Genomic DNA, 23516 nt, shown 5'->3' on the forward strand with positions numbered 1-23516 from the left:
GGTTTAACTCCACAGGCAACTCAGTGCATCACAGTGCTTTGCTCATCCCCACCCTCCAGAGGGAAAAGAATCTGACCTCCCTTCCAGTCTGAGCAATTCTCCTTTCTAAGATTCTATGAAGTGATGCTGAACAAGGCAGAGAGTGCTGTGCAGGACAGAGCAGTGCTTCTGCTCTCTGCACAAGATCAGCACTGGAAAGGAAACCACATTTTGCAAATCAGTCATTTACTTCTGCTTTCCTGTAAATCAAGAACTTTCCCCACCCTACACATGATCATAAGTTACCATCTTACTGAAGTCAGAGTCGCTAACCTGTTCCTATCTGGGGCAGAGCCACCAGCAGCCCCATGGCCCAGAGCGTGCTCTACGCTGACCTGAGATTTGCCAAGGGATCAGGGGGCCACGGCACAACCAGCCAGGTGCTGGAGGCAGGTAAGAGCCATGGGGACCTCACACCTCCCCACATGGCCAACATCATCACCCCATCGCTGCCCGACCTTCCTCCCACAGCCAGCGTGGACGACACAGACAGCCCCTATGAGAATGTTGTACCGGGATCAGCACCTGCGGGGACAGCAGGGGAAGGGACCCAGCACAGCCCAGGTAAGTGCCCAGAGGGGGGACGGGGATGGGACAGGGATGGGGACAGGGATGGGGACAGGGATGGGGCAGGGGGCCCCACTGCCCCCAGCAGCATGAGTGACTCGTGCTGCTGGTGTGTCTTGCAGGGCGCTGGTCCCGGCGGCGCTGTGTCCCTGTGGGGCTGCTGGCAGTCAGCCTGCTGCTGTTGGTGGCCCTGGTGACCCTGGGGACCTGCTGTGAGTGGGGACGGCATGGCTGGGGAGGGAGTGGTGAGGCAGGATGGGGGCCAGAAGGAGCTCAGGGCTGGGGTGATGCAGCTTCTCACTTGGCTGCCCTGTGCTGCCTGCACTGCTTGTGCTGCCTGCATCTTCCAGTACTGCCTGCACTCCATGTGCTGCCTGCATTAGCCTCCCATGGATTACCACTGCTTCGTATTGCTTCCCAGTACATCCCATTGTCTCCCATCACTGTCTGTTGCATTCCATTCATTCCCATTGCCTCTCACTTCTTTCTTCTACCTCCCTTTTCCTCCCTCCCTTTTACCTCCTATGAATTTCCGTTGCCTTCCATTGGTTGCCATAATTTTTCAGTTGCCTCCTAGTTCTTCGCACGGACTCCCATTGACTTTGCCTTCCCATAGACTTCTCATTGTTTCCCATTGCATACCATTACCTTCCCATTATGTTCCACTGGTTTCCATTGCTTCCCATTGCTTGCCAATTGCTAAATCAGTATCCTCTACCTTCCAGTTCTCTTCTGTGTCCTTCCTACTGCCTCTCATTAGCTCCCATTGTTTCCTATTGCCCCCCTTTGCCTTTCCATTAACTTCTCATTTCTTTCTATTTAAGTCCTTTGTTTTCTATTGCTTGCCATTCCCTTCCACTTCATTTCCCATTACCTACCCATTGCCTCGTACTGATTTCCACCATCTTTTATTATTTACCATCACCTCCCATTGCCTTCAAGTTTGCTTCCGAGTATCTCCCAGTGCCTTATGTCAACCTCTGTTGGCTTCTCCCTGCCTTCTATTGTTTCTTGTTGATTCCCACCACATTCTTACCGACTTTCTCTCACTCCCTCCCACTGCCTTCCACCACCTCCCATTTATTGTCATTGAATCCCAGTGCACTCCCATTGATATCCTACTCTTTCCTCCTGCCTTACCTTTGTCGATCATTGATTTCTACTGCCACCCATTGCTTTCTAGTTGACTTCCCATTGCTTCCCACTGCCTTCCCGTTATATCCCATCAATTCTCATGACTGCCCAACTGAATTCCCATTGCCTGCACCCCCCTTGACTCCCCTCTGGTTGCCCTGCCTGCCCCACACCCGGCCATGACCCACGCCCCCTACTCAGGCTGCCCCATCCCCGTGCTCCAGCTCACCTTGCCCCATCCACAGACTGGCAGGTGAACCACCAGCTGCAGAACATATCCATGGAGCAGGCCACTGAGCGAGGCCACTTCTCGCAGGAGGCACAGGTGTGGAAGCAGAGCCTGAGGCAGAAACAGCAGGAGCTGGCATGGGTGCAAGAAGAGCTGCAGCAAGCATGGCAGGAGGCCCACCGCAGTCAGCAGGAGCTGGCCAGGCAGGATGCCGAGCTGCTGCGTGTCTCAGGGGCCCTGAACGCGACCCAGAAGGAGCTACAGGATGTGCAGGGGAAGCTCAGTGCCATCCAGCGAGCAGCGAGCAGCCTGCGTGTCTGCCTGAATGCAGGTATGGGCACAGTGCAGTGGGGAGGGGACTGTGCCTGAGGGCTGTGGGGCCCACCTCTGCAGGTGGCCAGCACCTGAGCTGTGCTGCTGTCTCCAGACTGCTGCCCCTCGGGCTGGCTGCTCTACCGTGGCAAGTGTCTCTTCATCTCGGCGGGGAAGGCGAGCTGGTGGGGCAGCTACTGGGATTGTGTGGAGAAGTCTTCCCGTCTGCTGATCCAAAATGAATGGGAGTCATGGATGCTGCCGGTAAGTATGGGGGCTGCAGCTCCTCAGCAGACTGCCCCCCAGGCTGTCCCAGCACTCCTGACCACCAGGCATGGGGGAGGCACTCAGCATGTTCCTTCCCCACAGAGTTTTCTCCAAGCAAACAGTGCCATGTACTGGATCACGAGAGAAGACTATTACAGTGCAAAAAGGTTAGTTGTGTATGAGACTGCAAGCTGTTTCGCATGTATTCCTAGCAGTCCCTGGTCCAATCATTGGAAGTGCAGGTTACCCTATTTCCTATGCTCAAGGTGTCTTTTCAACTCATGAGATCCTCCTTAAAGTGGTGCTCCAAACAGCCATAGTCAGAGCCTACTCATGGGGCACAGCACCACGCTCCCCAGGTAGTGATGCTCAGTCTCAGCATCATATCCTAGTGCACGGTTCAGTGCCATCCATAAGCTCATCCACTTGGTGCCCGGAGGGACTTGGTCAGAGAAAACCACTGTCAGGAAGGAGACTCTTCTTTCATTGTGTCCTCAGTGCAGGAACTTGAAGGCATGTACAGGTGGTGTATGCTGTCCCTGCTTCTCTGACATGTGTCCTGTCTCCTAGGTATGATTACAGTGGAGATTGTGCACTGTTAGTAGCCGGGAAAATGCAGAGCTTATCATGCAAGAAGCTTTACCCATGGATCTGTGAGCAGCCCGCAACGCTGAGCAGTGTGACCGAGAGCCTCACTCCTCTCCTGACCAAGGACTGATCTTGCTGCCAGCCCCTCCATGTCACAGGGCTGGGGGGCAGCAGCTGGGCTGCCCACAGAAATATCCCAGTGCTGTGTACGCATTCTTTCCAACATGTGGCAAAGCACTGAGAAAATGGTCTGGAGAACTGCTTGTATTTTAAAGCAAGGCTTATGAAAAACACACCTCATTCCCCTCTCTCACATGCATGCAGACACTTGTACCAACATTTTCCTGCTCCCTAGATCCACACACTTGTACCCACGTACCATGCTCTTGCATGGTGATATCATGTTGGATTCGTGGGAGTATTCAGGTTGGATATAAGAAAAAATTCTTTCCCAGAAACATTGTGATGCACCAGCACATGCTGCCCAGGGAGCTGGTGGATTCACGATCTCTGGGGGCATCCAAGAAGATGTGGCAATGAGGAACATGGGCAGTGGGGGTGGTTTGGGGTGAACTGAATGGTATCACTTGTCTTTTCCAACCTTAATGATTATATGATTCTGTGATTCTGCCTGGGGAAGGTGTGGGCAGCAGTGCTATCAGTATGAGAAACATGCTGGAAGTCCTGAGGGGAAATGAGGGTGCAGTGGGGAGCCTTGAGACTCTGGGGAAAAAAGAAGGAGCCCTGAGGCTGTAGGAGGAAATGGTGATGTAGTGAGGAACCTGAAAACAATGGGGTAGGTGGGGAAGTCTTGGGAACACAGGGGAGAGCCCTGACTCCAGGGAGAAAAAATTCTGATGACATCAACAGTCAGTGATGGGGCATCTGTAAAGCCAAAGCACTTCCCAAGGCAGACAGGTTAGGAACACCAATGAGGCCATCATAGCCATCTTCAAAATGTGCAAGAGGTGACTGCCATGCAGAGGATGTAAGCAGAGCTCAGTATGGCATGGCTGAGAGCCATGACCAGAGGTCAGGGCACTGTGAGCATGTCATCAAGATCCGGGAATGAAACTCGCCAATCCAAGAGACAGGTTAAAAAGCCAACTACATGTGTTCTGTGTTAATATGGGGTTCTTGCAAGTCTTTGGTGGTATTGAGGTACCCACAGGAAGGTGTTACCCAGAAAGTCATGTGTTATACAAGCCAGGTCCATATATGGCCAGGAACTTATTTATGAAGAACGTGGCTGTTGACTGAGTTTCTAATCAGCACTTTTATCTTGTTAGGGCACCTATCAACTCTAGCAGGATACAGTGTATCTCCTCAAGGCTTGTGTGATGTTCAGAGCTTTGAGGCTCTAGATGCTTATCTAGGAACAAACCAACCTTCCCGAGACAGAATGTCAGGTTGTGAAGAGTTTGAATTAACTGCTGAAGGCCCTGAATTTATTGCCAAGTAGTAAGGATGGGCAGGAATGTGAGAAACAGACAGGCAAGGTTTAAAACACTACCACTTTCTTTCTCCATCTACCTCCCCAGACCATGACAGGGCATGAGCATGGTGCCATGCACAATGGGAAGGCTGTCTTTCTTTTGTATCCATAGCTTCTGTCTCCAAGTCCTGTAATGGAGAGGGAGTGCCAGAATCACCCTTTGGCCAGCGGAGGAAAGATGCTCTCTGATACGCCACTCATATCTGGGGCTTGCTCACAGATCCATGCATGATAATCTCTGCAGTTTTTATGGTCTATCTTCCCAGAGACTGTTGCTACGCAGTAGGTAACCGTGTCTCCCCTAAAATTGAAAAAGCAGGTGAGAGGAGACAAGGTGACATATTTGATGATGTCCCCAGCCTACTGCCTGCCACCGGGCTTTTCAGCAAAGCAGAAGAGCCAGAGTTGTTCCCACCAGAACATCATTCCTTGGTCAGGGACAGACAGCCAGGCAAGGTGTGGTACATCCAACCCTGGCTGGCCAAGGAGGGAGGTTACTGACTTACATGTAATACGACTTCTTATTCAGCGACTGAATACCTGACGTCCGATAACTTCCTCCAATCCAGTACTTGTTACCATCTGTTTGCAGAAACTGCTGTGAGGGAAAGAAACTATCAAGCATCTGCCCCAATGCCCAGTGGCCAGGAGCACTGGGACCAGCTGTGTTCCCAGCAGGCAATAGGGGGCACTTCACCGGGGCAGTGGCAGCAGGCAGTAGGGGACACCCTGCTAGGGAGTGCAGCCCCCATACTTACCGGCAGCATCCACAACTCCCGTTCATCTTGGATGGGAAGCAGATGGGAAGATTTCTCCACACAATCCCAGTAGCTGCCCCACCAGCTCGCCTTCCCCGCCGAGATGAAGAGACACTTGCCACGGTAGAGCAGCCAGCCCGAGGGGCAGCAGTCTGGAGACAGCAGCACAGCTCAGGTGCTGGCCACCTGCAGAGGTGGGCCCCACAGCCCTCAGGCACAGTCCCCTCCCCACTGCACTGTGCCCATACCTGCATTCAGGCAGACACGCAGGCTGCTCGCTGCTCGCTGGATGGCACTGAGCTTCCCCTGCACATCCTGTAGCTCCTTCTGGGTCGCGTTCAGGGCCCCTGAGACACGCAGCAGCTCGGCATCCTGCCTGGCCAGCTCCTGCTGACTGCGGTGGGCCTCCTGCCATGCTTGCTGCAGCTCTTCTTGCACCCATGCCAGCTCCTGCTGTTTCTGCCTCAGGCTCTGCTTCCACACCTGTGCCTCCTGCGAGAAGTGGCCTCGCTCAGTGGCCTGCTCCATGGATATGTTCTGCAGCTGGTGGTTCACCTGCCAGTCTGTGGATGGGGCAAGGTGAGCTGGAGCACGGGGATGGGGCAGCCTGAGTAGGGGGCGTGGGTCATGGCCGGGTGTGGGGCAGGCAGGGCAACCAGAGGGGAGTCAAGGGGGGTGCAGGCAATGGGAATTCAGTTGGGCAGTCATGAGAATTGATGGGATATAACGGGAAGGCAGTGGGAAGCAATGGGAAGTCAACTAGAAAGCAATGGGTGGCAGTAGAAATCAATGATCGACAAAGGTAAGGCAGGAGGAAAGAGTAGGATATCAATGGGAGTGCACTGGGATTCAATGACAATAAATGGGAGGTGGTGGAAGGCAGTGGGAGGGAGTGAGAGAAAGTCGGTAAGAATGTGGTGGGAATCAACAAGAAACAATAGAAGGCAGGGAGAAGCCAACAGAGGTTGACATAAGGCACTGGGAGATACTCGGAAGCAAACTTGAAGGCAATGGGAGGTGATGGTAAATAATAAAAGATGGTGGAAATCAGTACGAGGCAATGGGTAGGTAATGGGAAATGAAGTGGAAGGGAATGGCAAGCAATAGAAAACAAAGGACTTAAATAGAAAGAAATGAGAAGTTAATGGAAAGGCAAAGGGGGGCAATAGGAAACAATGGGAGCTAATGAGAGGCAGTAGGAAGGACACAGAAGAGAACTGGAAGGTAGAGGATACTGATTTAGCAATTGGCAAGCAATGGGAAGCAATGGAAACCAGTGGAACATAATGGGAAGGTAATGGTATGCAATGGGAAACAATGAGAAGTCTATGGGAAGGCAAAGTCAATGGGAGTCCGTGCGAAGAACTAGGAGGCAACTGAAAAATTATGGCAACCAATGGAAGGCAACGGAAATTCATAGGAGGTAAAAGGGAGGGAGGAAAAGGGAGGTAGAAGAAAGAAGTGAGAGGCAATGGGAATGAATGGAATGCAACAGACAGTGATGGGAGACAATGGGATGTACTGGGAAGCAATACGAAGCAGTGGTAATCCATGGGAGGCTAATGCAGGCAGCACATGGAGTGCAGGCAGTACTGGAAGATGCAGGCAGCACAAGCAGTGCAGGCAGCACAGGGCAGCCAAGTGAGAAGCTGCATCACCCCAGCCCTGAGCTCCTTCTGGCCCCCATCCTGCCTCACCACTCCCTCCCCAGCCATGCCGTCCCCACTCACAGCAGGTCCCCAGGGTCACCAGGGCCACCAACAGCAGCAGGCTGACTGCCAGCAGCCCCACAGGGACACAGCGCCGCCGGGACCAGCGCCCTGCAAGACACACCAGCAGCACGAGTCACTCATGCTGCTGGGGGCAGTGGGGCCCCCTGCCCCATCCCTGTCCCCATCCCTGTCCCCATCCCTGTCCCATCCCCGTCCCCCCTCTGGGCACTTACCTGGGCTGTGCTGGGTCCCTTCCCCTGCTGTCCCCGCAGGTGCTGATCCCGGTACAACATTCTCATAGGGGCTGTCTGTGTCGTCCACGCTGGCTGTGGGAGGAAGGTCGGGCAGCGATGGGGTGATGATGTTGGCCATGTGGGGAGGTGTGAGGTCCCCATGGCTCTTACCTGCCTCCAGCACCTGGCTGGTTGTGCCGTGGCCCCCTGATCCCTTGGCAAATCTCAGGTCAGCGTAGAGCACGCTCTGGGCCATGGGGCTGCTGGTGGCTTTGTCCTTTGCTGCCCCTGCTGCAGCCACCCGTTGTGGGTGCAAAGGAGAAGTGAGGTGGTGTTTGCAGAAAGCTGACACTGAGTGGTTGTAGAGGCAACAGTGAGTCACGGGGACCTGTACCCTGGCACTGGCCCTGCAATGCCAGAACTTCCCCTCCCACACCCGAGAACCTTCACGGTCCCCTGGTCTCATTGTCATTTTGACCTAAGCATGAAGTGCAGCAGGGTGAAGGCAGAGACTCACTTCTTGCATTGGAGTGAGTGGGTGAGAACAGGTTTACTGCACAGGGCTGATCCTGTCCCATGTGGACATGGCTCCTTTTTGGGCTCCATGGTAGGATCTGAATACTGTAATGGGTGGAAGCATTTTTCTTCCTATCCTTAAAGGAGATTTCCACACTGCATGCACCTCATGACACCCAAGGACTCCTCAGGAAGAGCAGTGTTGGTGGCTCTCGTTGTCCTGTTCCCACCAGCATATCTCTCCATCTACCCCTGGACACCACCCCCCCTCTGCCAACAAGGTGAGCAGGACATGTGTCCCAGGTCCTGAAGGGTCATAATAAGTTGTCCCATTGCTGTCCCTTTAGAATCAATGGAATCATCTAGTCCAAATGCCAATCCATCCCCACTGTGCTCACTAACCACATTGTTCAGTGCAACATCTCCACATTTCTTGGACCTCCACCCCTCTGGGCAGCCTCACCACCCTCCCGGTGAATACATTTTTCCTGATATCCAATCTGATCCTCCTCCTTGTCCCCCATCCCACCACTCCCATGGTGGCAGGCAGGAGGGTGGGTCAGGTGGCACTCGTCCTTGGAAAATGTCACTCAGGTTCCCCAGCCATCACCATGTCCTCCCTGGGCAAGGGTCACCCCATGCCCAGAAGGATGTACTCCGTGGAGATTGGGTGGGAGCTAATGAAGCTTTGTCTTTGCACACTGTGGTGGGAGGAGATCCATATTCCCTGATGCACGAAGGGAAAATGCACACCATGAACACCTTCAGTCCCCCGTGGAGCATTCCCCGTGCTCCTGTGCGCTGCTCTGCTTTGGTCCTCCCGAGCCTTTGGATGCAGCCCTGCTCTGTCTGTACTCACACACTGGGCTGCCCGATACCATCATGTGCCCAGTGGACTGTGACAGCTCTCGGAGTGTGGGAGGGGATGTGCTGGTGGTGCTGGGCCAATGGCAGGGTGCTGGTCCCCACGGCTGTGCCTCGCTGGTCCCATCTGCTGTGGCTCAGAGCCAAGTTCTACTTCTGTAAGAGCCGGCCTCACTTCTCTTTTGCACCCCAAGCCAGGGTGCAAAGACCACCCCAGAGAGTTGGGTGGAAGACAGTAGGACTCAGGGCTTGTCTGCATGGCCCAGGGAGTGCTCTACACTGACCTGAGGTTTGCCAAAGGGCCAGGGGGCCGTGGCACAGCCAGCCAGGCGCTGGAGGCAGGTGAGAGCCACGGGATCCTCACACCTCCCAATACAGCCAACATCATCACCTCATTGCTGCCCGACCTTCTTCCTACAGCCCTTGGTATGGATGAGGCTGAGAGTCCTCACGAGAACATCACACCGGAGCTGATGCCTGTGGGGACAGCAGGGGAAGGGGCCCGGTACAGTCCAGGTAAGTGCCTGGTAGGGATGGAGATGTGGGAGGTCATGGTGTGGGCAGCACATATTGCTTCAGGGCACTCCCCATTCCCTCCTTGGAGAGAGGAAGCGCCCACGCTGTGCCACCACATTGCCACCATGCTGTCTGGGGCTGCCCAAGAGGTGACAGAGGGTGACACGTGGCCACTTGGTGTCTTGCAGGGTGCTGTTCCCGCCGGCGCTGTGTTTCTGTGGGGCTGCTGGCTGTCAGTCTACTGCTGCTGGTGGCTGCCATGGTGCTAGGGGCCTGCTGTGAGTGGGGACAGGTGGCACTTGGACATGGGGAAAAGAGAGGGGTGAGGTTGGGGTGGGTGCTACAGATTATACTCATGAGCACGGACGTAGGTCTGTCTGTCCCAGTTGCCCCAAGCTGCAACTTATCCCTCGCACATCATGGGTATTTCCATTGGCTGCCATCACCCATACTCCTTGCTAGGCTCTTCTTTCCTGCTATCCTGCTCTGATCCTACCCCAGCCTGCTCTGCTCCTACTCCAGCCTGCTCTGCTCCTACTCCAGCCCACCCTGCCAGGTCCTGCCCAACTCAGTCCGCACACTTCCCAGTCCTCCCCATCCATTCCCACTCAGTTGGGTTGCCCACTGCTCTGCCTACCCCATGCCCAGCCCTTTGCCTCCTACCCAGGCTGCCCCATCCCATGTCCCAGCTCACCCTGCCCTGTCTCCAGACTGGCAGGTGACTCGCCAGCTACAGGACACAACCCTGGAGCAGGTGGCCGAGCGCGGCCGCTTCTCACAGGAGGTGCGGATGCGGGACCAGAGCCTGGAGCAGATGCGGCAGGAGCTGGCACAAGTGCGAGAGGAGCTGCAGCAAGCCTGGCAACAGGGCAACAACAGCCAGCAGGAGCTGGGCAGGTGGGAGGCCGAGTTGGCATATGTCTCAGGGGCCCTCGCTGCAACCCAGAAGGAGCTGAACAGCGTGCAGGGAAGGCTGAATGCTAGTGAGAGCACCGTGACCCTGCTGCGCTCCTGCACGGCTATAGGTATGGCGATAGGGCAGCTCCAGCTTGCCTGCAGTATTGAAGTGTGGATGGTGGCTTTTTGGCCATGGGGTGGAGATGGGATGGTCGAAAGGTGAAGCTCTGCAGGAGATGGGGTTCTGCAGATGCCAGTGAGTGCCTGAGCTGAGCTGTGCCCCTGTCTCTAGACTGCTGCCCCTCAGGCTGGCTGCTGTACCGGGGAAAGTGCCTCTTCATCTCAACGGATAAGAAGACGTGGGATGACAGCAGAGCAGAGTGTGAGGAGAAATACTCTCAGCTTCTGATCACCAAATCCTGGAGTCGCTGGACTGTGCCGGTAGGGAGCGAGAGCTAAGTGCCAGGGCATTGCAAAGCTGGGGACATCCAACATCAAGAGGACAGCACAAGAAAGATGTGGAACTCTTGGAGTGGGTCCAGAGAAGGGCCACTAAGATGAGCGGAGGGCTAGAGCACCTCTCGTATGAAGAAAGGCTGAGGGAACTGGGCTTGTTTAGCTTGGAGAAGAGGAGGCTCCAGGGAGACCTCGTTGTGGCCTTACAATATTTGAAGGGAACGTATAAACAGGAGGAGGAACGGCTGTTTACAAGGGTGGATAGTGATAGCACAAGGGAGAATGGTTTTAAACTAAGACAGAAGGTTTAGGTTAGATATGAGGAGGAAGTTTTTCACACAGAAGATGGTGACACAATGGAACAGGTTGCCCAAAGAGGCTGTGGATGCCCCATTCCTGGAGGCATTCAAGGCCAGGCTAGAGGTGGCTCTGTGCAGACTGGTCTGCACATAGCAGGGGGTTGAAACTTGATGATCTTTGTAGTCCTTTTCAACCCATGCCATTCTATGATTCTGTGAGTCTATGATTCTATGATTCTATGATCCCTGGAGCTGGGTGTGGGGCTGGGATTGCTCGGGTTGTGCAGGAAGATAAAGGCTCTGCAGCCTCTAAACCCCATGGAAATGTCAAAAGGCCCTTCTGCCCCTTCCCCAGAGCTTCCTGAAGAATGCAGATATTGCATACTGGATCGGGCTGCAGAAGAGCAAGTACCCCTGGTATGAATATGACTGGCTGGAGGAAGGAGAGCCAGACGGTGACGGGCTGACGGATGCCTGGTTCTGGGTGGACGGCTCGCTTTATGAGAGGTACCCCTTGCCCACATCCCCCCTCCTCTGGTGAGGCTTGACAAAACACTTTACATCCCTCCAGTAGCCAATGTGTGAGCACTGGGCTGAGATGCTCAGAGCCCATGCAAAGGGAAAGCTGAGCCTTGTGCCTACGGGATGTGGAGAGAAGGGACCAAGGAACCTGCATGTTTTATTGGGGTCTAAGCAAAATGGTTGAGCCCCTTCCCTATCTCCCACACCACCCTCGTCCTCCTGGAGGGGAAATCATCGCACCCTGCCCGCGCGGTCCCGGGTTCCTCCCCGTCACGTGTGCCACCAGCCCGGCTCGCCTCTGCTTCCTCTTGTGGTGTCTGAGACCAGTGAGGAGGAACGGCCCTGTCTGCTCAGCCCCTGCCTGCCCCTCCACCCCGAGCACACTGGGAGCACCTCCGGGGCGAGATGCTGCCGGCATGGGGCAGCCCTGACGCGGTGTGTTCCCACGCAGACCTTGGCAGCCGAAGTCCAACGGGTCGTGCGCCGTCATCAGCCGTGGGAACATCAAACCGGCGCCGTGTGAGGGGCCAGACGACCTGCACCTCTGGATCTGCGAGAAGGCAGCTGGGCCCAGCTCCCCATTCATGTGATAAGGGCAGTGACACGGCCAGCTCACCCCATGGTGCGCAAGGAAGGCAGCAAAGGGGAAAGATGGGGAAAACCCCGTCCCAGCCCCACTCAGCACATCCTTCTCTTTCAGCACCCACATCCTCTCTGCTTCAGCTTTCATGCAGCACAGGAGCCCAAGGATGGAGCTACCGCTGGCGCTGGCATTTGGGTGTTATTGCTGATTAGAAAGTAGAGCAGTGACCTTTAGGATGGCACCATGTGGGCATGCACTTCCAAAGCAACAGCAGCATCCTGCGCCAGACACTTTGCAAGACATGTCATTGGGAATTTAAATAGCTGCCACGCACGTGCAGAATAGCCCCAATTTATGCTCAGCCTGGCAAGAGCAGAGGAAGTTGTGTTCTATTATGGGGTTGCACGTGCCATATTTAGTTGATTAATGGGTATGTAAATCTCTTTGCTTGAAGAGCACAAGGCTGTTAAAGGCATTTTAGAGGTGCACGTGTCGCTCCACGTTGTCCGCTGGCTGACCCTATATTGTAGCAAATAAAGAGACAAAGCTTGTCTGCCACTTGCTTTCTTCTCTACTGCTAAGACAAAGACTCCACGGTGCAAATCCAATGACCACAGAATCATAGAATCATTAAGGATGGAAAGAACCACTAAGATCATCTCACAAAAATGTCAGCTCATCCTCACCATGCCCACTGAACGTGTCAAAAAACTGTACCATGCCATAAATTGGAATTGCCCAAACCACAAACTGGAATTTCTCCAAATCTGACTCAACTGAGTTGGCCACTTTGGTGACACCGAACCAGAACTGCCCCAATGGGACACAGTCAGACGAAATCCCTGTCACCCCCAGGCCAGGGCTCCTCATCCTGCTCAGTGTGTACCCCAAGAGACACAAGCATCAGTCCGGCCTGCTGGGACATTCAGTTTTTATTGAACACCTTTAAATAAGCTGGGTATATATTACTAGCCATTATCATTATTAATAATAAAAAAAAAACCACAACAGTTCTGCATTCACCAGTGCGTTGTGCGGGAGGGAGGAAAGCCGGCTCCCACTCCTGTCCCTCCCTTATCCCCTGGCCACTCAAGAGATGCTGGGGGCTGCAGGGTGCCCTCAGCTTGGGGTGAGCAATGTGGATGAGTCCCTGGTGCTGGGCAGGACAGCACACATGTGCCGGGGGCTCAGTGCCCAGATACCCCCAGTGCTGGCCCCCTCCCCGGATCCCTACATACCACGGTGTTTCGTTGTGTCAGGGACCAGGTGTGTGTCCTACACTTGCAGGGTGGCAGCTGGGACTCCCACTGCTCACATACACACACGACTGCTTCACACCCCCTGCTCAGCCCTGCTCGCCCTCGGCCCGAGGGGCTGTGAGAGCCCACTGAAGGCTAGCCCATGGGGACAGGGGAGTCCCACAGGCTTCAGACCTGCGGGGACCTGACCCCTGCTGCCTGGGGCAGCAGTGTTATTGCACTTCAGCCTCCCAGGCAGTAAGGGCTTCCATGTGCTGAGTGAGCTGTGATGAAGCGGGGAGGCACCCCAGGATCCCAGTGGGGTCCCCAGCACTAGGACTGTGCCTCGGGCAGCTTCAGGCTGGGCTCTGCTGACCCCTGGGCTTTCTGGAGGCGGTCGTGGCAGAGGAGGCTCTTGGCCTCACAGTTGAGGTTCTGGTAGCGGGGTGGGCTGGGTGCTGGCCGGTGACAAACAGAGGTGAAGCTGAAGGGCCCCCAGCAGCAGCTAGGGCAGGGCAGCACCTCGTCCTGCTCCAGCACCATGCTGGACCCGTGCCCAGGCAGCATGGCCACATGCTCCGTCCGCTCCAGCGCCGCTGCCGTGCAGGGGATGCTGAGCTCGGAGAAGCCATCCTCCAGCCCACTGCCCCAGGACAGCGGCTTGCTGACCACTGCAGGGTGGTGATTGTTGAGGAGCCGCCCATTGAGCAGCTCCGGCTGCCACGGATTGCTTCCCGAAGCCAATGTGCGGATGAAGTTGCCACTAGTGGATGCCGGAGCGCAGAGCTGCGGCGGCGGCTGCTCAGGGTGGCGGGGAGCGCAGTCTCTCCGCTCCTCCACCCCAGGGCTGGATGGGATTCTCGGCTTTCCGCTGTCCCAGTGGCACTGCTTCGGGGCAGGGAGCCGGGAGGGTGACCTCACGCTCAGCGCCAGGCCCCCCCGGTGGGGCAGCTCAGGGGAGGCAGGCAGTGAGTGGCACTTGCGGGGTGGGGCGGTGGGTGCTGAGAAGTCACACTGCACCTCCACGGCTGGCTCAGGAGTGATGGGGGTGGCAAGCTGCAGTGGGTTTGGAGGGGGCAGGTCAAACGTGAGCGAGATGACCGACTTGCTGGGGATGTCAAAGAGCTTGATCTTGCCCCCCTTAAGGTCCTCGCGCTGGGAGAAGGGGTTGACACGTGGTGGCGTCTCCTTGGTCCTGGCCTCACTGCAAGGCTCCAAGATGGGTGATTTGGGGGGGAAGACATCAGAGTGGCTGCGGGACAGGTGCTGGTCCGGCTGCAGGTGCTGTGTCCCCAGCTCACGCAGTGGGGACTGCTCAGCGCGGCCAGCCGCCCTCATGGCCACTCCTGGGTTGGGGGACAGGAGGGAGTCACCAGTGGAATGTGGGGACAGTGCAGGCAGAGGACTGTGAGGCTCTGTCCCACAGATCCTCTCCCCCAAAATGATGGGCAACCCACACTCCTGGGACACCCACATACCATTGAATGTGGACACTGTGCTGGGTGCAGGCATGCTATCCCCAGTGCAGAAGAGAGTGGTCCTGGCACCCTCAGTGCCCAACTGGTGCTGCAGGACGCCCTCCAGGCACTGCGTGATTTCCAGGAAGGAGGGGCGAGAAGTGGGCTCCATCTGTAGGAGGGAGGAGATCCTGGTGAGGCTGGTGCCCCCCTAGCCCTCTGGAGCAGCTCCCAACCCAGGTAAGGAATGGGAAGCAGGGATGAGGGCATCACAACGCAAGAGCTCACGCTGCAGCAGTGGAATGCCAGCTGGAGAAAGGCTGTCGGGCAGTCATTTCCCACCATGGTGCGGAAAGTGGTGATGTCCAGGCCGAAATCCTGCTCCGGGGAGACAAGGAAGAGTGAGGCTGGGTGCCAGCACTCGGCTGGGTGCAGCAAGAGGGGTCCCCTTTCACATTTTTGGTGACACATTACCAGCCCTGGTTCTGCCATGCCCTGCCCTTCCTTCCCATTCCATGGAGTTACCTCGGTGCGGGGCAGGTAGTCAGGGTCAGCGGGGACACGAGCAATGGTCTCGCACAGGATGATGCCATAGGCGAACACATCAGCCTGCAGAAAGCAGGGAGTTGCAGGGGACTGCAGCCTGAGGCCATGTAATCCCCTGCTGCAAACCCTCCCCCCAGGCCTCCCCAGGGATGCCATCCCCTCTCCCTTTGCATGCCCAGGTGGTCCCATGCAGCGTCACCTTCTCATTGTAGATCTCCCCACGTAGAACCTCAGGTGCCATCCAGTAGGGAGAGCCCACCACGGCCAGTGGCTCCTTCTCGCTGCCCTCACTGGGGACACAGTGGCATGTCAGGGTCCCACTTCCCCAGATCCCCTTCTCCCTGTGCCAACCCACCTCCATGCACCTCATGTCCCATCTCGCCCACCACCAGCTCACCAACACCATTCCCTTCTCCACCTCCTCCTGGACATCCCCCATCAGTCCCCCCACCAGGAATCACCCCACCACCCCCATCCCCACAAAAACATCCATCGCTCCCCTGCTCCCACGCCAAACGAGCTGGAACCTCTTGCTTGGAGGATGGGGATGGACAGACAGACCTGTAGGTGGGGATCTTCTCTGCCAAGCCAAAGTCGCCCACCACAGCCGTGTAGCCATTGGTCTCACAGCGCACCAGGCAGTTCTGGGGGCACAGCAGGACGGCCTGTCAGCCCCCATCTTAACACCACCACTCCTGGGATGCATGTAAGGGAAACTCATGGCATCAGGATGCCCTGTACCTTGGAGGTGAGGTCGCGGTGGAAGATGCCCTTGGAGTGCAGGTAGCGCAGGCCACGGGCGATGTCGAGTGCCAGCTTGACACGCGTGGACCAGGAGAGGGGCACGGGACTGTCCAGCAGCTGCTCCAGGTTCCCACCATTGATGTACTGGTGGGAAGATCCATTGCCTTGCTGCACCCCGCTCCATCCCACCAAGCTGCTGGGTCCCCAAATCTCTTCCCATAGCTCCCTCACTCACACACCAAGTGCCCTCATGGTCACCAAACACCCTCTCCCTGGCCCCATGATCACCATCCCACTCTCACCTCCGTTAGCGCGTGCAGCTGCCCCTGGTGCACACACACCCCCATGAACCTGCGAGAAGAGAGAAGCTGAGTGTGACCTGGGAGGATCCAGCCCCAGGAGCTCACCCAGCCCCACAGCAGCCCCAGGTCCCAGGGAATGGGACGAACCTGAGGATGTTAGGGTGAGAGAGGCGGTTCATTAGCTGCACCTCCCGCAGCATGTTGCCCCGGTTGCTGGTCAGCTTGTTCATCTTCAGCACCATGATCTGCCCGGATTGGCGATGCCGCACCTGCAGCAGGTGCAGGGGGAACTCAGCTCTGGGGTCCCCACATACCCCAAGTATGGGGCATCCCAGGGTTAGTGGGAGGGACTCTCTGAGCACAGCAGCACCCTAAGAACCCCCATGCTCATGATACACAACCCACGATCCCTGGAGCACCCACATGCTGTTCTCCCCATCCACACGCCCAGATCCCCAGAGTCACAGTGGCAGCCCAGTCCCAAGAGTGCAGGAATGGATCGCAGCATGAGCTATGCAGCCAGACCCCATAGCAAGGGGTTGAGGACAGAGGGAACGAGCGCTTCCCCAAGCAGCCCTGGGGGCACGGTACTTGAATGATGCTGTATATTTAGCCAGCCCAAGGCTGTCACATGAGCTGTGGGCTGGCACCCTGCCAGGAACAGCAACCAGGAAGGTGGCCAAACATGGACACCCCTGGCCCACCGTGGTCCCCAGCATGTGTGGGGTGAATGCACGAGCGTAGGGTCCCCTATCCTAGTGCCAAGAAGATGGCAGAAGGGGTCCCCTAAGCTGGCACAGGGGGAAGGACAGGATCCACAGCAGCTGCCTGGGGGGGGCACTCGCTCAGCCCCAGCTGCACCCCAGCACACATGGAGGCACGGGCATTCCTCAGTGCTTCCGTCAGCTTGCTGCTCTTCTCCTTTTTAGTCGATGCTGCTTGAAGCTGCTGTGCTGGGCCCTCCCCACATGCCCCCCCCCCCCCAACCCAGGGCAAACCACATGTGGCCCTCGCACATCAGCTGAGGCTCCCTGCATGCAAGCAGCACCTCCCACTGAAGGGCCTGGAGGGGAATTAGGAATTAATTAGGACCCCTCTCTATTAATCTCTGCCCGGGTGCACTGAGGCCAAACCAGCCTTGGGCAGGGTTGGAGCAAGTAGCAGCACAGCCTGGCTCATGGAGGGGCTCTGAATAATTCAGCAGCAGCTGCTACCCCACTCTGGTTACATCGCATCACCTCCCTGCCAGGCTGCAGAGACCTCCATCCCTTGGCACAAGGGAGGACAGTGTACCCCAAAACCTTCACTGAGCACCGGATCTGGCGCCTGTGCCCAGAGGGAGCCTGTCCTCATGCCACCTGCAGCCCACAAATGTTGAGCGCCAGGCCGAGCTGGCAGCGTTGCCCTCCCACACATCACATCATAGGGCTGGTGGGACTGGATGGGTTGGTCCTGGCGTGGCACCGGCTGCTCCCAGGCGCCAGCAGCTGGCTCAGCCCCATGGGTGCTGTGCAAATGCTTGGTAGCAGTAGCATGTGCCATGGCATGGCTGCCCACCATGGGAATGATAAGATCCAAGCCAGCATCACTGAGCAATCATCTGGTAGGTGCTGGATGGGATCATGTGGCCAGGACATGCCCATGGCCCAGTTCTTTGTTCATTAACCTCTTGCCATGGTGATAGGCTGGGTCAGGTCTGACTGCACTGTATGGCGTTAATGCCATAATCCTGGAAGATCCTGGGGGAGGGGGAAGAGAGGAAGACTCTGCTGTGAAGTTTCCTACAAGGACCACAGTGGGTCTCCAAGCAGCACAGTCTTCTCCCAGTGCCCCTTCCCCACCCCGGCCAGGCTCTGGCACCATCCCAGCAGGCTGGGTGTCCTCAGGAAGCAGTGGTGGCCTTCAAGCCACAACCCCATGTGACTTGCATGTTTGTTCTGAGGGGGTTTCCATCCTCCCCCTGACATCGGCAGGGGAAGGCAGCGGGCAGCAGAGCCTCCCCAGGCAGCACGGGTCCCCCCTCGCCTCTCCACGTGCTGGCCCTATGCCCAGGAATCCCAGCACATTCCCTAGAGCTGAGCTCAGTTGAGTGCTGGGGGAGGCAGCAGCCTGTTGGCCCCCAGGCGGCAGCCGGCCCTCACCCCCTGCCTAAGCCCCCAGCACCTCCCAGAACCCCCCATGCCCCATCCCACCTGCGGCACTGCATCCCCACAGCCCCATCCCATCTGTTGTCATGAGGGCTGGGGGAAGGGACGGGGCTGGCTGCAGCCCCAGCCTGGGCACAAGGGATCTGGGCTCTTTTAACAGCGGAAATTAGAATCTTATTTAAAGAGCATGCTAATCAGAGCGAGCAGACGGCCCTGCAGCCTGTGCTCCTGGTGAGATGCAGGGCAGCACCAGCACCTGGGGGTCCTACACCTTGAGCAAAGGCTGGGTGCCTTTCTCGTCCCCTTGTCCCAGTATCCCCATGAGGATGGGCAGAGGGGTGCAGGTCAAGGAGCAAACACCACAGGCAACTCTGACAGCTGCACCTGAGCTCGGGGGGATCCTAGCAGTGCAACAGGTCTCACAATGTGCAGGACTGGAAAAGCTGCTCCCTGTGCAGAAGAGGCAGATCCTACAAGGTTTCCTCTGGGAAGCACAGGAGCAGAAAGCTCAGTCATGCTGCTCACAATGAGAACCTGAGCATCAGCAACGCTCACCCGCCTGGGTTTGTTTCCCCATTGGAAACAAATGGAAACAGCCACCCATGTCACTGCTCCACCTGGCTTCGTGGAATGAGATGAGGTCTGCCAATGAAGGGCATCAGATAAGAGTTGTGTCATTCATGAGCTGCATTGGTAATTTGCGAATAAATAGGAAACCTCAAAGGTCAGCAGGGAAACCAGCTGAGATGGGCAGGGGGCACCTGAGCAAGGGCTGCCCCTCATGGCTATAGGGCTGTGCACAATGGGGAGCTGCATCCTGGAGACAGCAACTCTGGAGGATGGGAATGTTTGGGTACAGCCCCAGGGGAAGGCAACCCCAGGGTGTTGCAGGGAGGGATGCGAGAAGAGATGCAACAGAGGGTTAAGGGCTGGAGAAAATGTCTGGCACGAACACAGCCAGCTCAATCTGCTCTGTCTATCAGTGAGATGGAGAGGTGGTTCGCTGCAATGCCTGCGTGCCCGAGGAAGCAGGTGGGCCTCTGGAATCACACAGAGAACCAGCTGCTGTCGGGAGCAGCAAGGGCCAGCTCCGTGGGGGCACTGCTGGGAACACCCTGGGAACAGCCGCTATGGCTCAGCCAGGGGAACGCCATCAGATGGCTGTGCTGCGCCAGCACCCCAAGCCACCTGGTTAAGGACACAGAGGTGTGGGCCCCTCCTCATTCCCCACGCCCACCAGGGATGGAATGAAGCAGGACCGAGCAGGCGGCTGTGAATGCCCACAGCTGTGAAAAGCACTGTGGAGTGGAGGGAAGTGGGTGGAACATGACCCCGTGCTTCATCCTCCTTGCAAGATCAGGGCACTGTCACCCTGTCAAGCCCCACTGTGCTCAATGCCTGGCCTCAACTCTCTGTATCTGCACAAAGCCCAACCAGACACCTCCTGTTCTGGCTGCTGTGGTTCCATCCAGCTCCCACCCCTGCATCCTCTGCTCCCCCACATTCATTGTGGACACTGTGAGTATGGTGTGGGAGCAGAGACAGTGAGCATGGAGAAACCATGGCCTGGCAGTGATCCGGGATCATCCATTATTAAAGATCCTGGCTTTATTAAATGCCTTCTTCTGCTCCCAGGTGCTGCTTCGTGCTCACAGCCAAGGATCAATAGGAGGAAACTGGCCAGCAGCGAGGCCACAGCCCCACAGGAGTGGGAGGGATGGCCTTAGGAGGGTCCTCTCTGCATGGCCACCACGGCCACATTGCAGGGCAGTGCTTGGGGGGGCTGCAGAAGAGCTGGGGGGATCCTGATCTAGAAAAGCTGTTATCAGAAAGGGCTGAAGCCACAAGAAGCGTAAGGCGATACACAGCACGCTGAGCACAAAAACATGTGCACACACCTCTCCCTGGAGTGAACACAGCACGCAGCACTTCGACGAGCTGGGAGTGCCATCACCACCTCCAGGACCTCAATCCCCCCACCAGCACCCGCGCAACCTACACCTGGGCGCGGCCACGCGTGACCGTCCCCACTCAGCAACCTGCGCCCATCCCAAGCCTCGGGACCTGTGGCACAAAGGCAGCTCCGCGACACCGTCCCCTTCAGACGGACCCCGCACACCCACCCACCCCGCTCAGGGTGCACGAGAAGACGGCCGCACCTCCCGCCTCCGAACCGGCTCCGGGATCCCCCACCGTGGCTTTCCGACCCAACGCCCCCCGGCCACCCCGCCGCCCGCCGGTAGCAGCGCTCCGGAGCTCCGGAGCTCCGCGCCCGGCCTGGCTGTAAACACCGCTCCCCTCCCCCGGGGAACAACAGCACCGCGGCCGCGGGGCTCTCCCGCAGCCACCGCCGGGCACCTCGGGGGTCCCAGGCTTCCCACCACCGCGCCCTGGCGGTAACCCGAAACCCAGTCCCGTCCTCCCCCCTCCGCCGAAGGGATGCTCGGGGGCCGCGCACACCTTGAACACCTCGGAGAAGAAGCCGGTGCCGATCTTCTCGCAGTAGAAATCGTCGATGCGCGCCAGGGTGGAGACGGCGCTGCGCAGCGCGCGGTACGAGGAGGGCCGCATCCTCCCGCAGCCCGGCCACGGCCCCGCCGCCTCTCCCGTCTCGTTCTCCTCGGGCCGCTCCCCTCGCAGCGCCGAGCCGGGCCTCCGCGGCAGCTTCTCCCACTCCATGTCGGCCCCGCCGAGCAACCCCCGCGCCATTCACATCCCCGCGGGGTCACGGCCGGGCCGCCCCGCCCCGCCCCGCCCGGCCCGGCTCGGCCCCGCGACGAGCAGCGGCGGCGCGAGGGGGAACGCAGTGCTCATGGCCCCACGGAGCCTGCAGCCCTGACCCCCGCCCGGCCCGGCGCTGCGCCTCCGCCGCCCCGAGCGCTGGCACCGGCGGGGCGGAGCCGAGGCGGGGACAGCCCTTAACTCCTTGGCAGCCGCCGCTGCCGCCGCCGCTGGGCACAGAGACCCCTCCCGCCGTGCGGGGTTTCGATGTGTGGGGTCCGATGTCGCCGTCCGTCCGGCCCCTCGCCACGTGGGGTCGCGGGTGCTGGGCCCCCTACGAACAGCGCGGTGTGGATGGGCCCCGCCGAGGCTGCGGGATCTGCTCACGGCTGTCCCAGCCCAGATGCGCGCTGTGTATTTGCCGCTCCCTGCCCAGATGGTGTCTCTGGGACTGTGGGAAGTGCAGCCTCTTGGTGACAGCGTGCCTACTTCTCTTTTCTCCCTTTCTGCGTCCCCCCACTCCTCCATCCCGCTCCTTGCTGGTCCATCCACCCTTACTCCCTGGGGCTCCCTGCAGCGAGGGCTCCCTGTCTTGCATCCTCATGCACCACACTAACTGCTGTCCCCACTGAGAAAAGCAGCAGCAGCAGTTGTCTCTAGGCATGGTGCTTTTGGCCAGCACCTGTCTCAGGGTTTTAGCCATCCCTTTCCATGGCAGCACCACTCCAGCCTGGTGCTTCCACTTGATGTGGTGATGGGTGCTGTGCGCCTGGAGGCTGCCCAGCCCCAGGGAGTCACCATGCAGCAGGACATGTTCCTGGGCATTGCATCCCAACATCTCCATGCTCCTACCCTGCTGCTTCCTACTCCTCTGTGGTGCTGAGTGATAAAAATACAGCTAAAAATACAGCTGGGATCCAAGCAAACCTTGTCTCGGCCCTTCCATTGAGTGCACATGAGCAGCAACCTCACTAGGATCAAGACAGAGGTGGAGATTTGTAGTGAGGCATTTTACAGAGAAAAGCTCAGAACCACAGCCTGTTTCAGGCTCCTGCTGCTTACAAGTGGCTGAGTTTACATTCAATTAAGCTGTAACGGATAAATGAAAGCCCTGGAGACAGCCCTGACTGTGGAAATTGCTGCTGCAGGATTTTCAGTCCCTTCTCTCATCAGCGCTGGTAGCTGTGCCTCGCTATTTCCACACCACTCTGCTCCTGCCTAGCACAGCCATGAAGGTCCCCGGTGCCTTCAGCCCTCCCGCGGTGCCAGCAAGCCCAGCAGGCTGGCTGGGCTGAGCAAACCCCAAATCGAGCCCCACGAGCCCTGATGAGGAAGAGCAGGGACAACCCACTTGGAACCTGCTCAGTGCTCAGAGCCCAGAGGACAAGGGACAAAGTGCCAGTTCCAGCGGTCTGTGCGCACCCGGGTCGTGCCCAGCAGCACGCAGCACAGGTGACGCAGCAGGACTACATTTCCCAGCGTGCTGCATGTCCCTCGGTGTGCGCAGGGCCCTGCACCCCCCGCACCCAGCAGACTCTGCGAGCTGCAGCAGCCTGCGTCCAGCTGGTTGCCGCTGCGCTGCCTGCTCTGCAGGCGCGGCGCTGCTCTGTTCCTTGGCACGCCAGCTGCAAGGCCGAATCAGCGGGGCTGCCTGCAAATATTTGTTGTGCTGTTAATTTTCTAGGAGCAGTGTCAGCACGGCACCTGGCAGTGTTTGCTCTCCCCCTCCTGTCACCTCTTGTTGATTCTGCATACTGGTACTGTGGCATTTGCAGAGTCGGCATCCGCATCCCAGTTCCGTCCTTTAGTGTGCAGCCCTTCTTGCCCCTGCTAGGAAGCACAACACCATGCCATGGGGCTGAGTAGGTGGCAGCTATGGCCATGCCCACACCACTTGTGTGTGACCCACAACAAGGTGACATGCAGATGACATGAGCCCAGCTACGTCCTCACAGCGATCCAGCAGGAGCGGTCACCAGGAGCTAGTTGCCTTGTGCCATTCAGGTAGGGGATGCACCACCATCTCCAGCATCCCTCTCTCTGCTCCTGAACTGCCCATCTCACAGTACCTGCCATGCTCCCTCTGTAGGCTTCATACAGGCAACAGAACTCCTTCAGCTTGGGCTACTGGTGGCTCATCCCAAGAGGCTGTGCCAGCTTTGCTCCATCTCCTGCCCTTCACCAGGCTATTAGCAATACTCCCCACCACAGCACAGAATCCCTGTAGCTGTGCTTACGATTCTGCAGACGTGAGCCAGGAGCGGGGATGCCAAGAGGTAGTGGGAACAGAACCACATCAGAGCTGCCACAGGGCCCAGGGGCCAGCTGCAGGACAGCAGGGCTGGAAGGCTTGGTGGCTTTGGGAAAGAGCCTC

At 57.7% G+C, this 23516-nt stretch overlaps 4 protein-coding genes across 11 annotated transcripts; 2 read left to right on the plus strand and 2 right to left on the minus strand.

Moving 5' to 3' along the window:
• The first annotated feature begins 262 nt into the window (after positions 1-262).
• LOC116239700 (B-cell differentiation antigen CD72) lies at positions 263-4337 on the plus strand. The gene is made up of 7 exons (XM_090130604.1): positions 263-432; positions 511-603; positions 729-818; positions 1986-2300; positions 2397-2545; positions 2651-2715; positions 3119-4337. Exons 1-7 carry the CDS (start codon positions 348-350, stop codon positions 3264-3266), a joined length of 945 nt encoding a protein of 314 aa, XP_089986730.1. The 5' UTR covers positions 263-347; the 3' UTR covers positions 3267-4337.
• A 447-nt stretch (positions 4338-4784) lies between these two features.
• Positions 4785-7704, minus strand: LOC149913133 (uncharacterized). 3 transcript variants are annotated; one of them, XM_090130602.1, is made up of 7 exons: positions 7506-7704; positions 7335-7427; positions 7120-7209; positions 5638-5952; positions 5390-5541; positions 5138-5226; positions 4785-4932 (listed from the first exon to the last, which is right to left on the minus strand). In XM_090130602.1, the coding sequence occupies exons 1-7, from the start codon at positions 7588-7590 to the stop codon at positions 4785-4787; spliced, it is 972 nt and encodes a 323-aa protein (XP_089986728.1). In that variant the 5' UTR covers positions 7591-7704. The 3 variants fall into 3 exon arrangements, with proteins under 3 accessions (XP_089986728.1, XP_089986727.1, XP_089986729.1); XM_090130601.1 differs by having other exon boundaries at positions 5138-5229; XM_090130603.1 differs by lacking the exon at positions 7120-7209 and having other exon boundaries at positions 5138-5229.
• CD72 (CD72 molecule) lies at positions 5870-12538 on the plus strand. Of its 3 annotated transcripts, none has more exons than XM_090130600.1 (8): positions 5870-5968; positions 9135-9230; positions 9419-9508; positions 9941-10255; positions 10420-10568; positions 11238-11389; positions 11856-12026; positions 12105-12538. In XM_090130600.1, the coding sequence occupies exons 1-7, from the start codon at positions 5959-5961 to the stop codon at positions 11992-11994; spliced, it is 951 nt and encodes a 316-aa protein (XP_089986726.1). In that variant the 5' UTR covers positions 5870-5958; the 3' UTR covers positions 11995-12026; positions 12105-12538. The 3 variants fall into 3 exon arrangements, with proteins under 3 accessions (XP_089986726.1, XP_089986724.1, XP_089986725.1); XM_090130598.1 differs by lacking the exon at positions 5870-5968 and adding an exon at positions 7713-8131; XM_090130599.1 differs by lacking the exon at positions 5870-5968 and adding an exon at positions 8138-9056.
• Positions 12539-12882: 344 nt separating this feature from the next.
• TESK1 (testis associated actin remodelling kinase 1) lies at positions 12883-21310 on the minus strand. Of its 4 annotated transcripts, none has more exons than XM_090130595.1 (10): positions 20882-21305; positions 16422-16543; positions 16275-16323; positions 15970-16116; positions 15790-15872; positions 15428-15518; positions 15208-15291; positions 14971-15060; positions 14704-14854; positions 12883-14571 (listed from the first exon to the last, which is right to left on the minus strand). In XM_090130595.1, the coding sequence occupies exons 1-10, from the start codon at positions 21128-21130 to the stop codon at positions 13559-13561; spliced, it is 2079 nt and encodes a 692-aa protein (XP_089986721.1). In that variant the 5' UTR covers positions 21131-21305; the 3' UTR covers positions 12883-13558. The 4 variants fall into 4 exon arrangements, with proteins under 4 accessions (XP_089986721.1, XP_089986722.1, XP_089986723.1 ...); XM_090130596.1 differs by lacking the exon at positions 20882-21305 and adding an exon at positions 16698-17251; XM_090130597.1 differs by having other exon boundaries at positions 14971-15291; positions 15428-15593; positions 20882-21310.
• Between the last annotated feature and the right edge of the window lie 2206 nt (positions 21311-23516).

Source organism: Phasianus colchicus, chromosome Z, assembly GCF_987193195.1.
Source record: "Phasianus colchicus chromosome Z, bPhaCol1.hap1.1, whole genome shotgun sequence".
NCBI lineage: Eukaryota > Metazoa > Chordata > Aves > Galliformes > Phasianidae > Phasianus > Phasianus colchicus.

Bases quoted from the DNA above. Each gene is read 5' to 3' on its own strand.
- LOC116239700 (XM_090130604.1), top strand. From the start codon at position 348: ATGGCCCAGAGCGTGCTCTACGCTGACCTGAGATTTGCCAAGGGATCA. The intron at 2,546-2,650 runs GTAAGTATGGGG...CCTTCCCCACAG, and splicing joins GGGAGTCATGGATGCTGCCG to AGTTTTCTCCAAGCAAACAG. The intron at 2,716-3,118 runs GTTAGTTGTGTA...CCTGTCTCCTAG, and splicing joins GACTATTACAGTGCAAAAAG to GTATGATTACAGTGGAGATT.
- LOC149913133 (XM_090130601.1), bottom strand. From the start codon at position 7,590: ATGGCCCAGAGCGTGCTCTACGCTGACCTGAGATTTGCCAAGGGATCA. The intron at 7,210-7,334 runs GTAAGTGCCCAG...TGTGTCTTGCAG, and splicing joins AGGGACCCAGCACAGCCCAG to GGCGCTGGTCCCGGCGGCGC. The intron at 4,933-5,137 runs GTAAGTCAGTAA...TTTCAATTTTAG, and splicing joins AATAAGAAGTCGTATTACAT to GGGAGACACGGTTACCTACT.
- CD72 (XM_090130598.1), top strand. From the start codon at position 8,011: ATGCACCTCATGACACCCAAGGACTCCTCAGGAAGAGCAGTGTTGGTG. The intron at 10,256-10,419 runs GTATGGCGATAG...CCCTGTCTCTAG, and splicing joins GCGCTCCTGCACGGCTATAG to ACTGCTGCCCCTCAGGCTGG. The intron at 11,390-11,855 runs GTACCCCTTGCC...GTTCCCACGCAG, and splicing joins GACGGCTCGCTTTATGAGAG to ACCTTGGCAGCCGAAGTCCA.
- TESK1 (XM_090130597.1), bottom strand. From the start codon at position 21,130: ATGGCGCGGGGGTTGCTCGGCGGGGCCGACATGGAGTGGGAGAAGCTG. The intron at 16,117-16,274 runs GTGAGAGTGGGA...TCTTCCCACCAG, and splicing joins AGCTGCACGCGCTAACGGAG to TACATCAATGGTGGGAACCT. The intron at 14,855-14,970 runs GTGAGCTCTTGC...TCCCTCCTACAG, and splicing joins TGGCATTCCACTGCTGCAGC to ATGGAGCCCACTTCTCGCCC.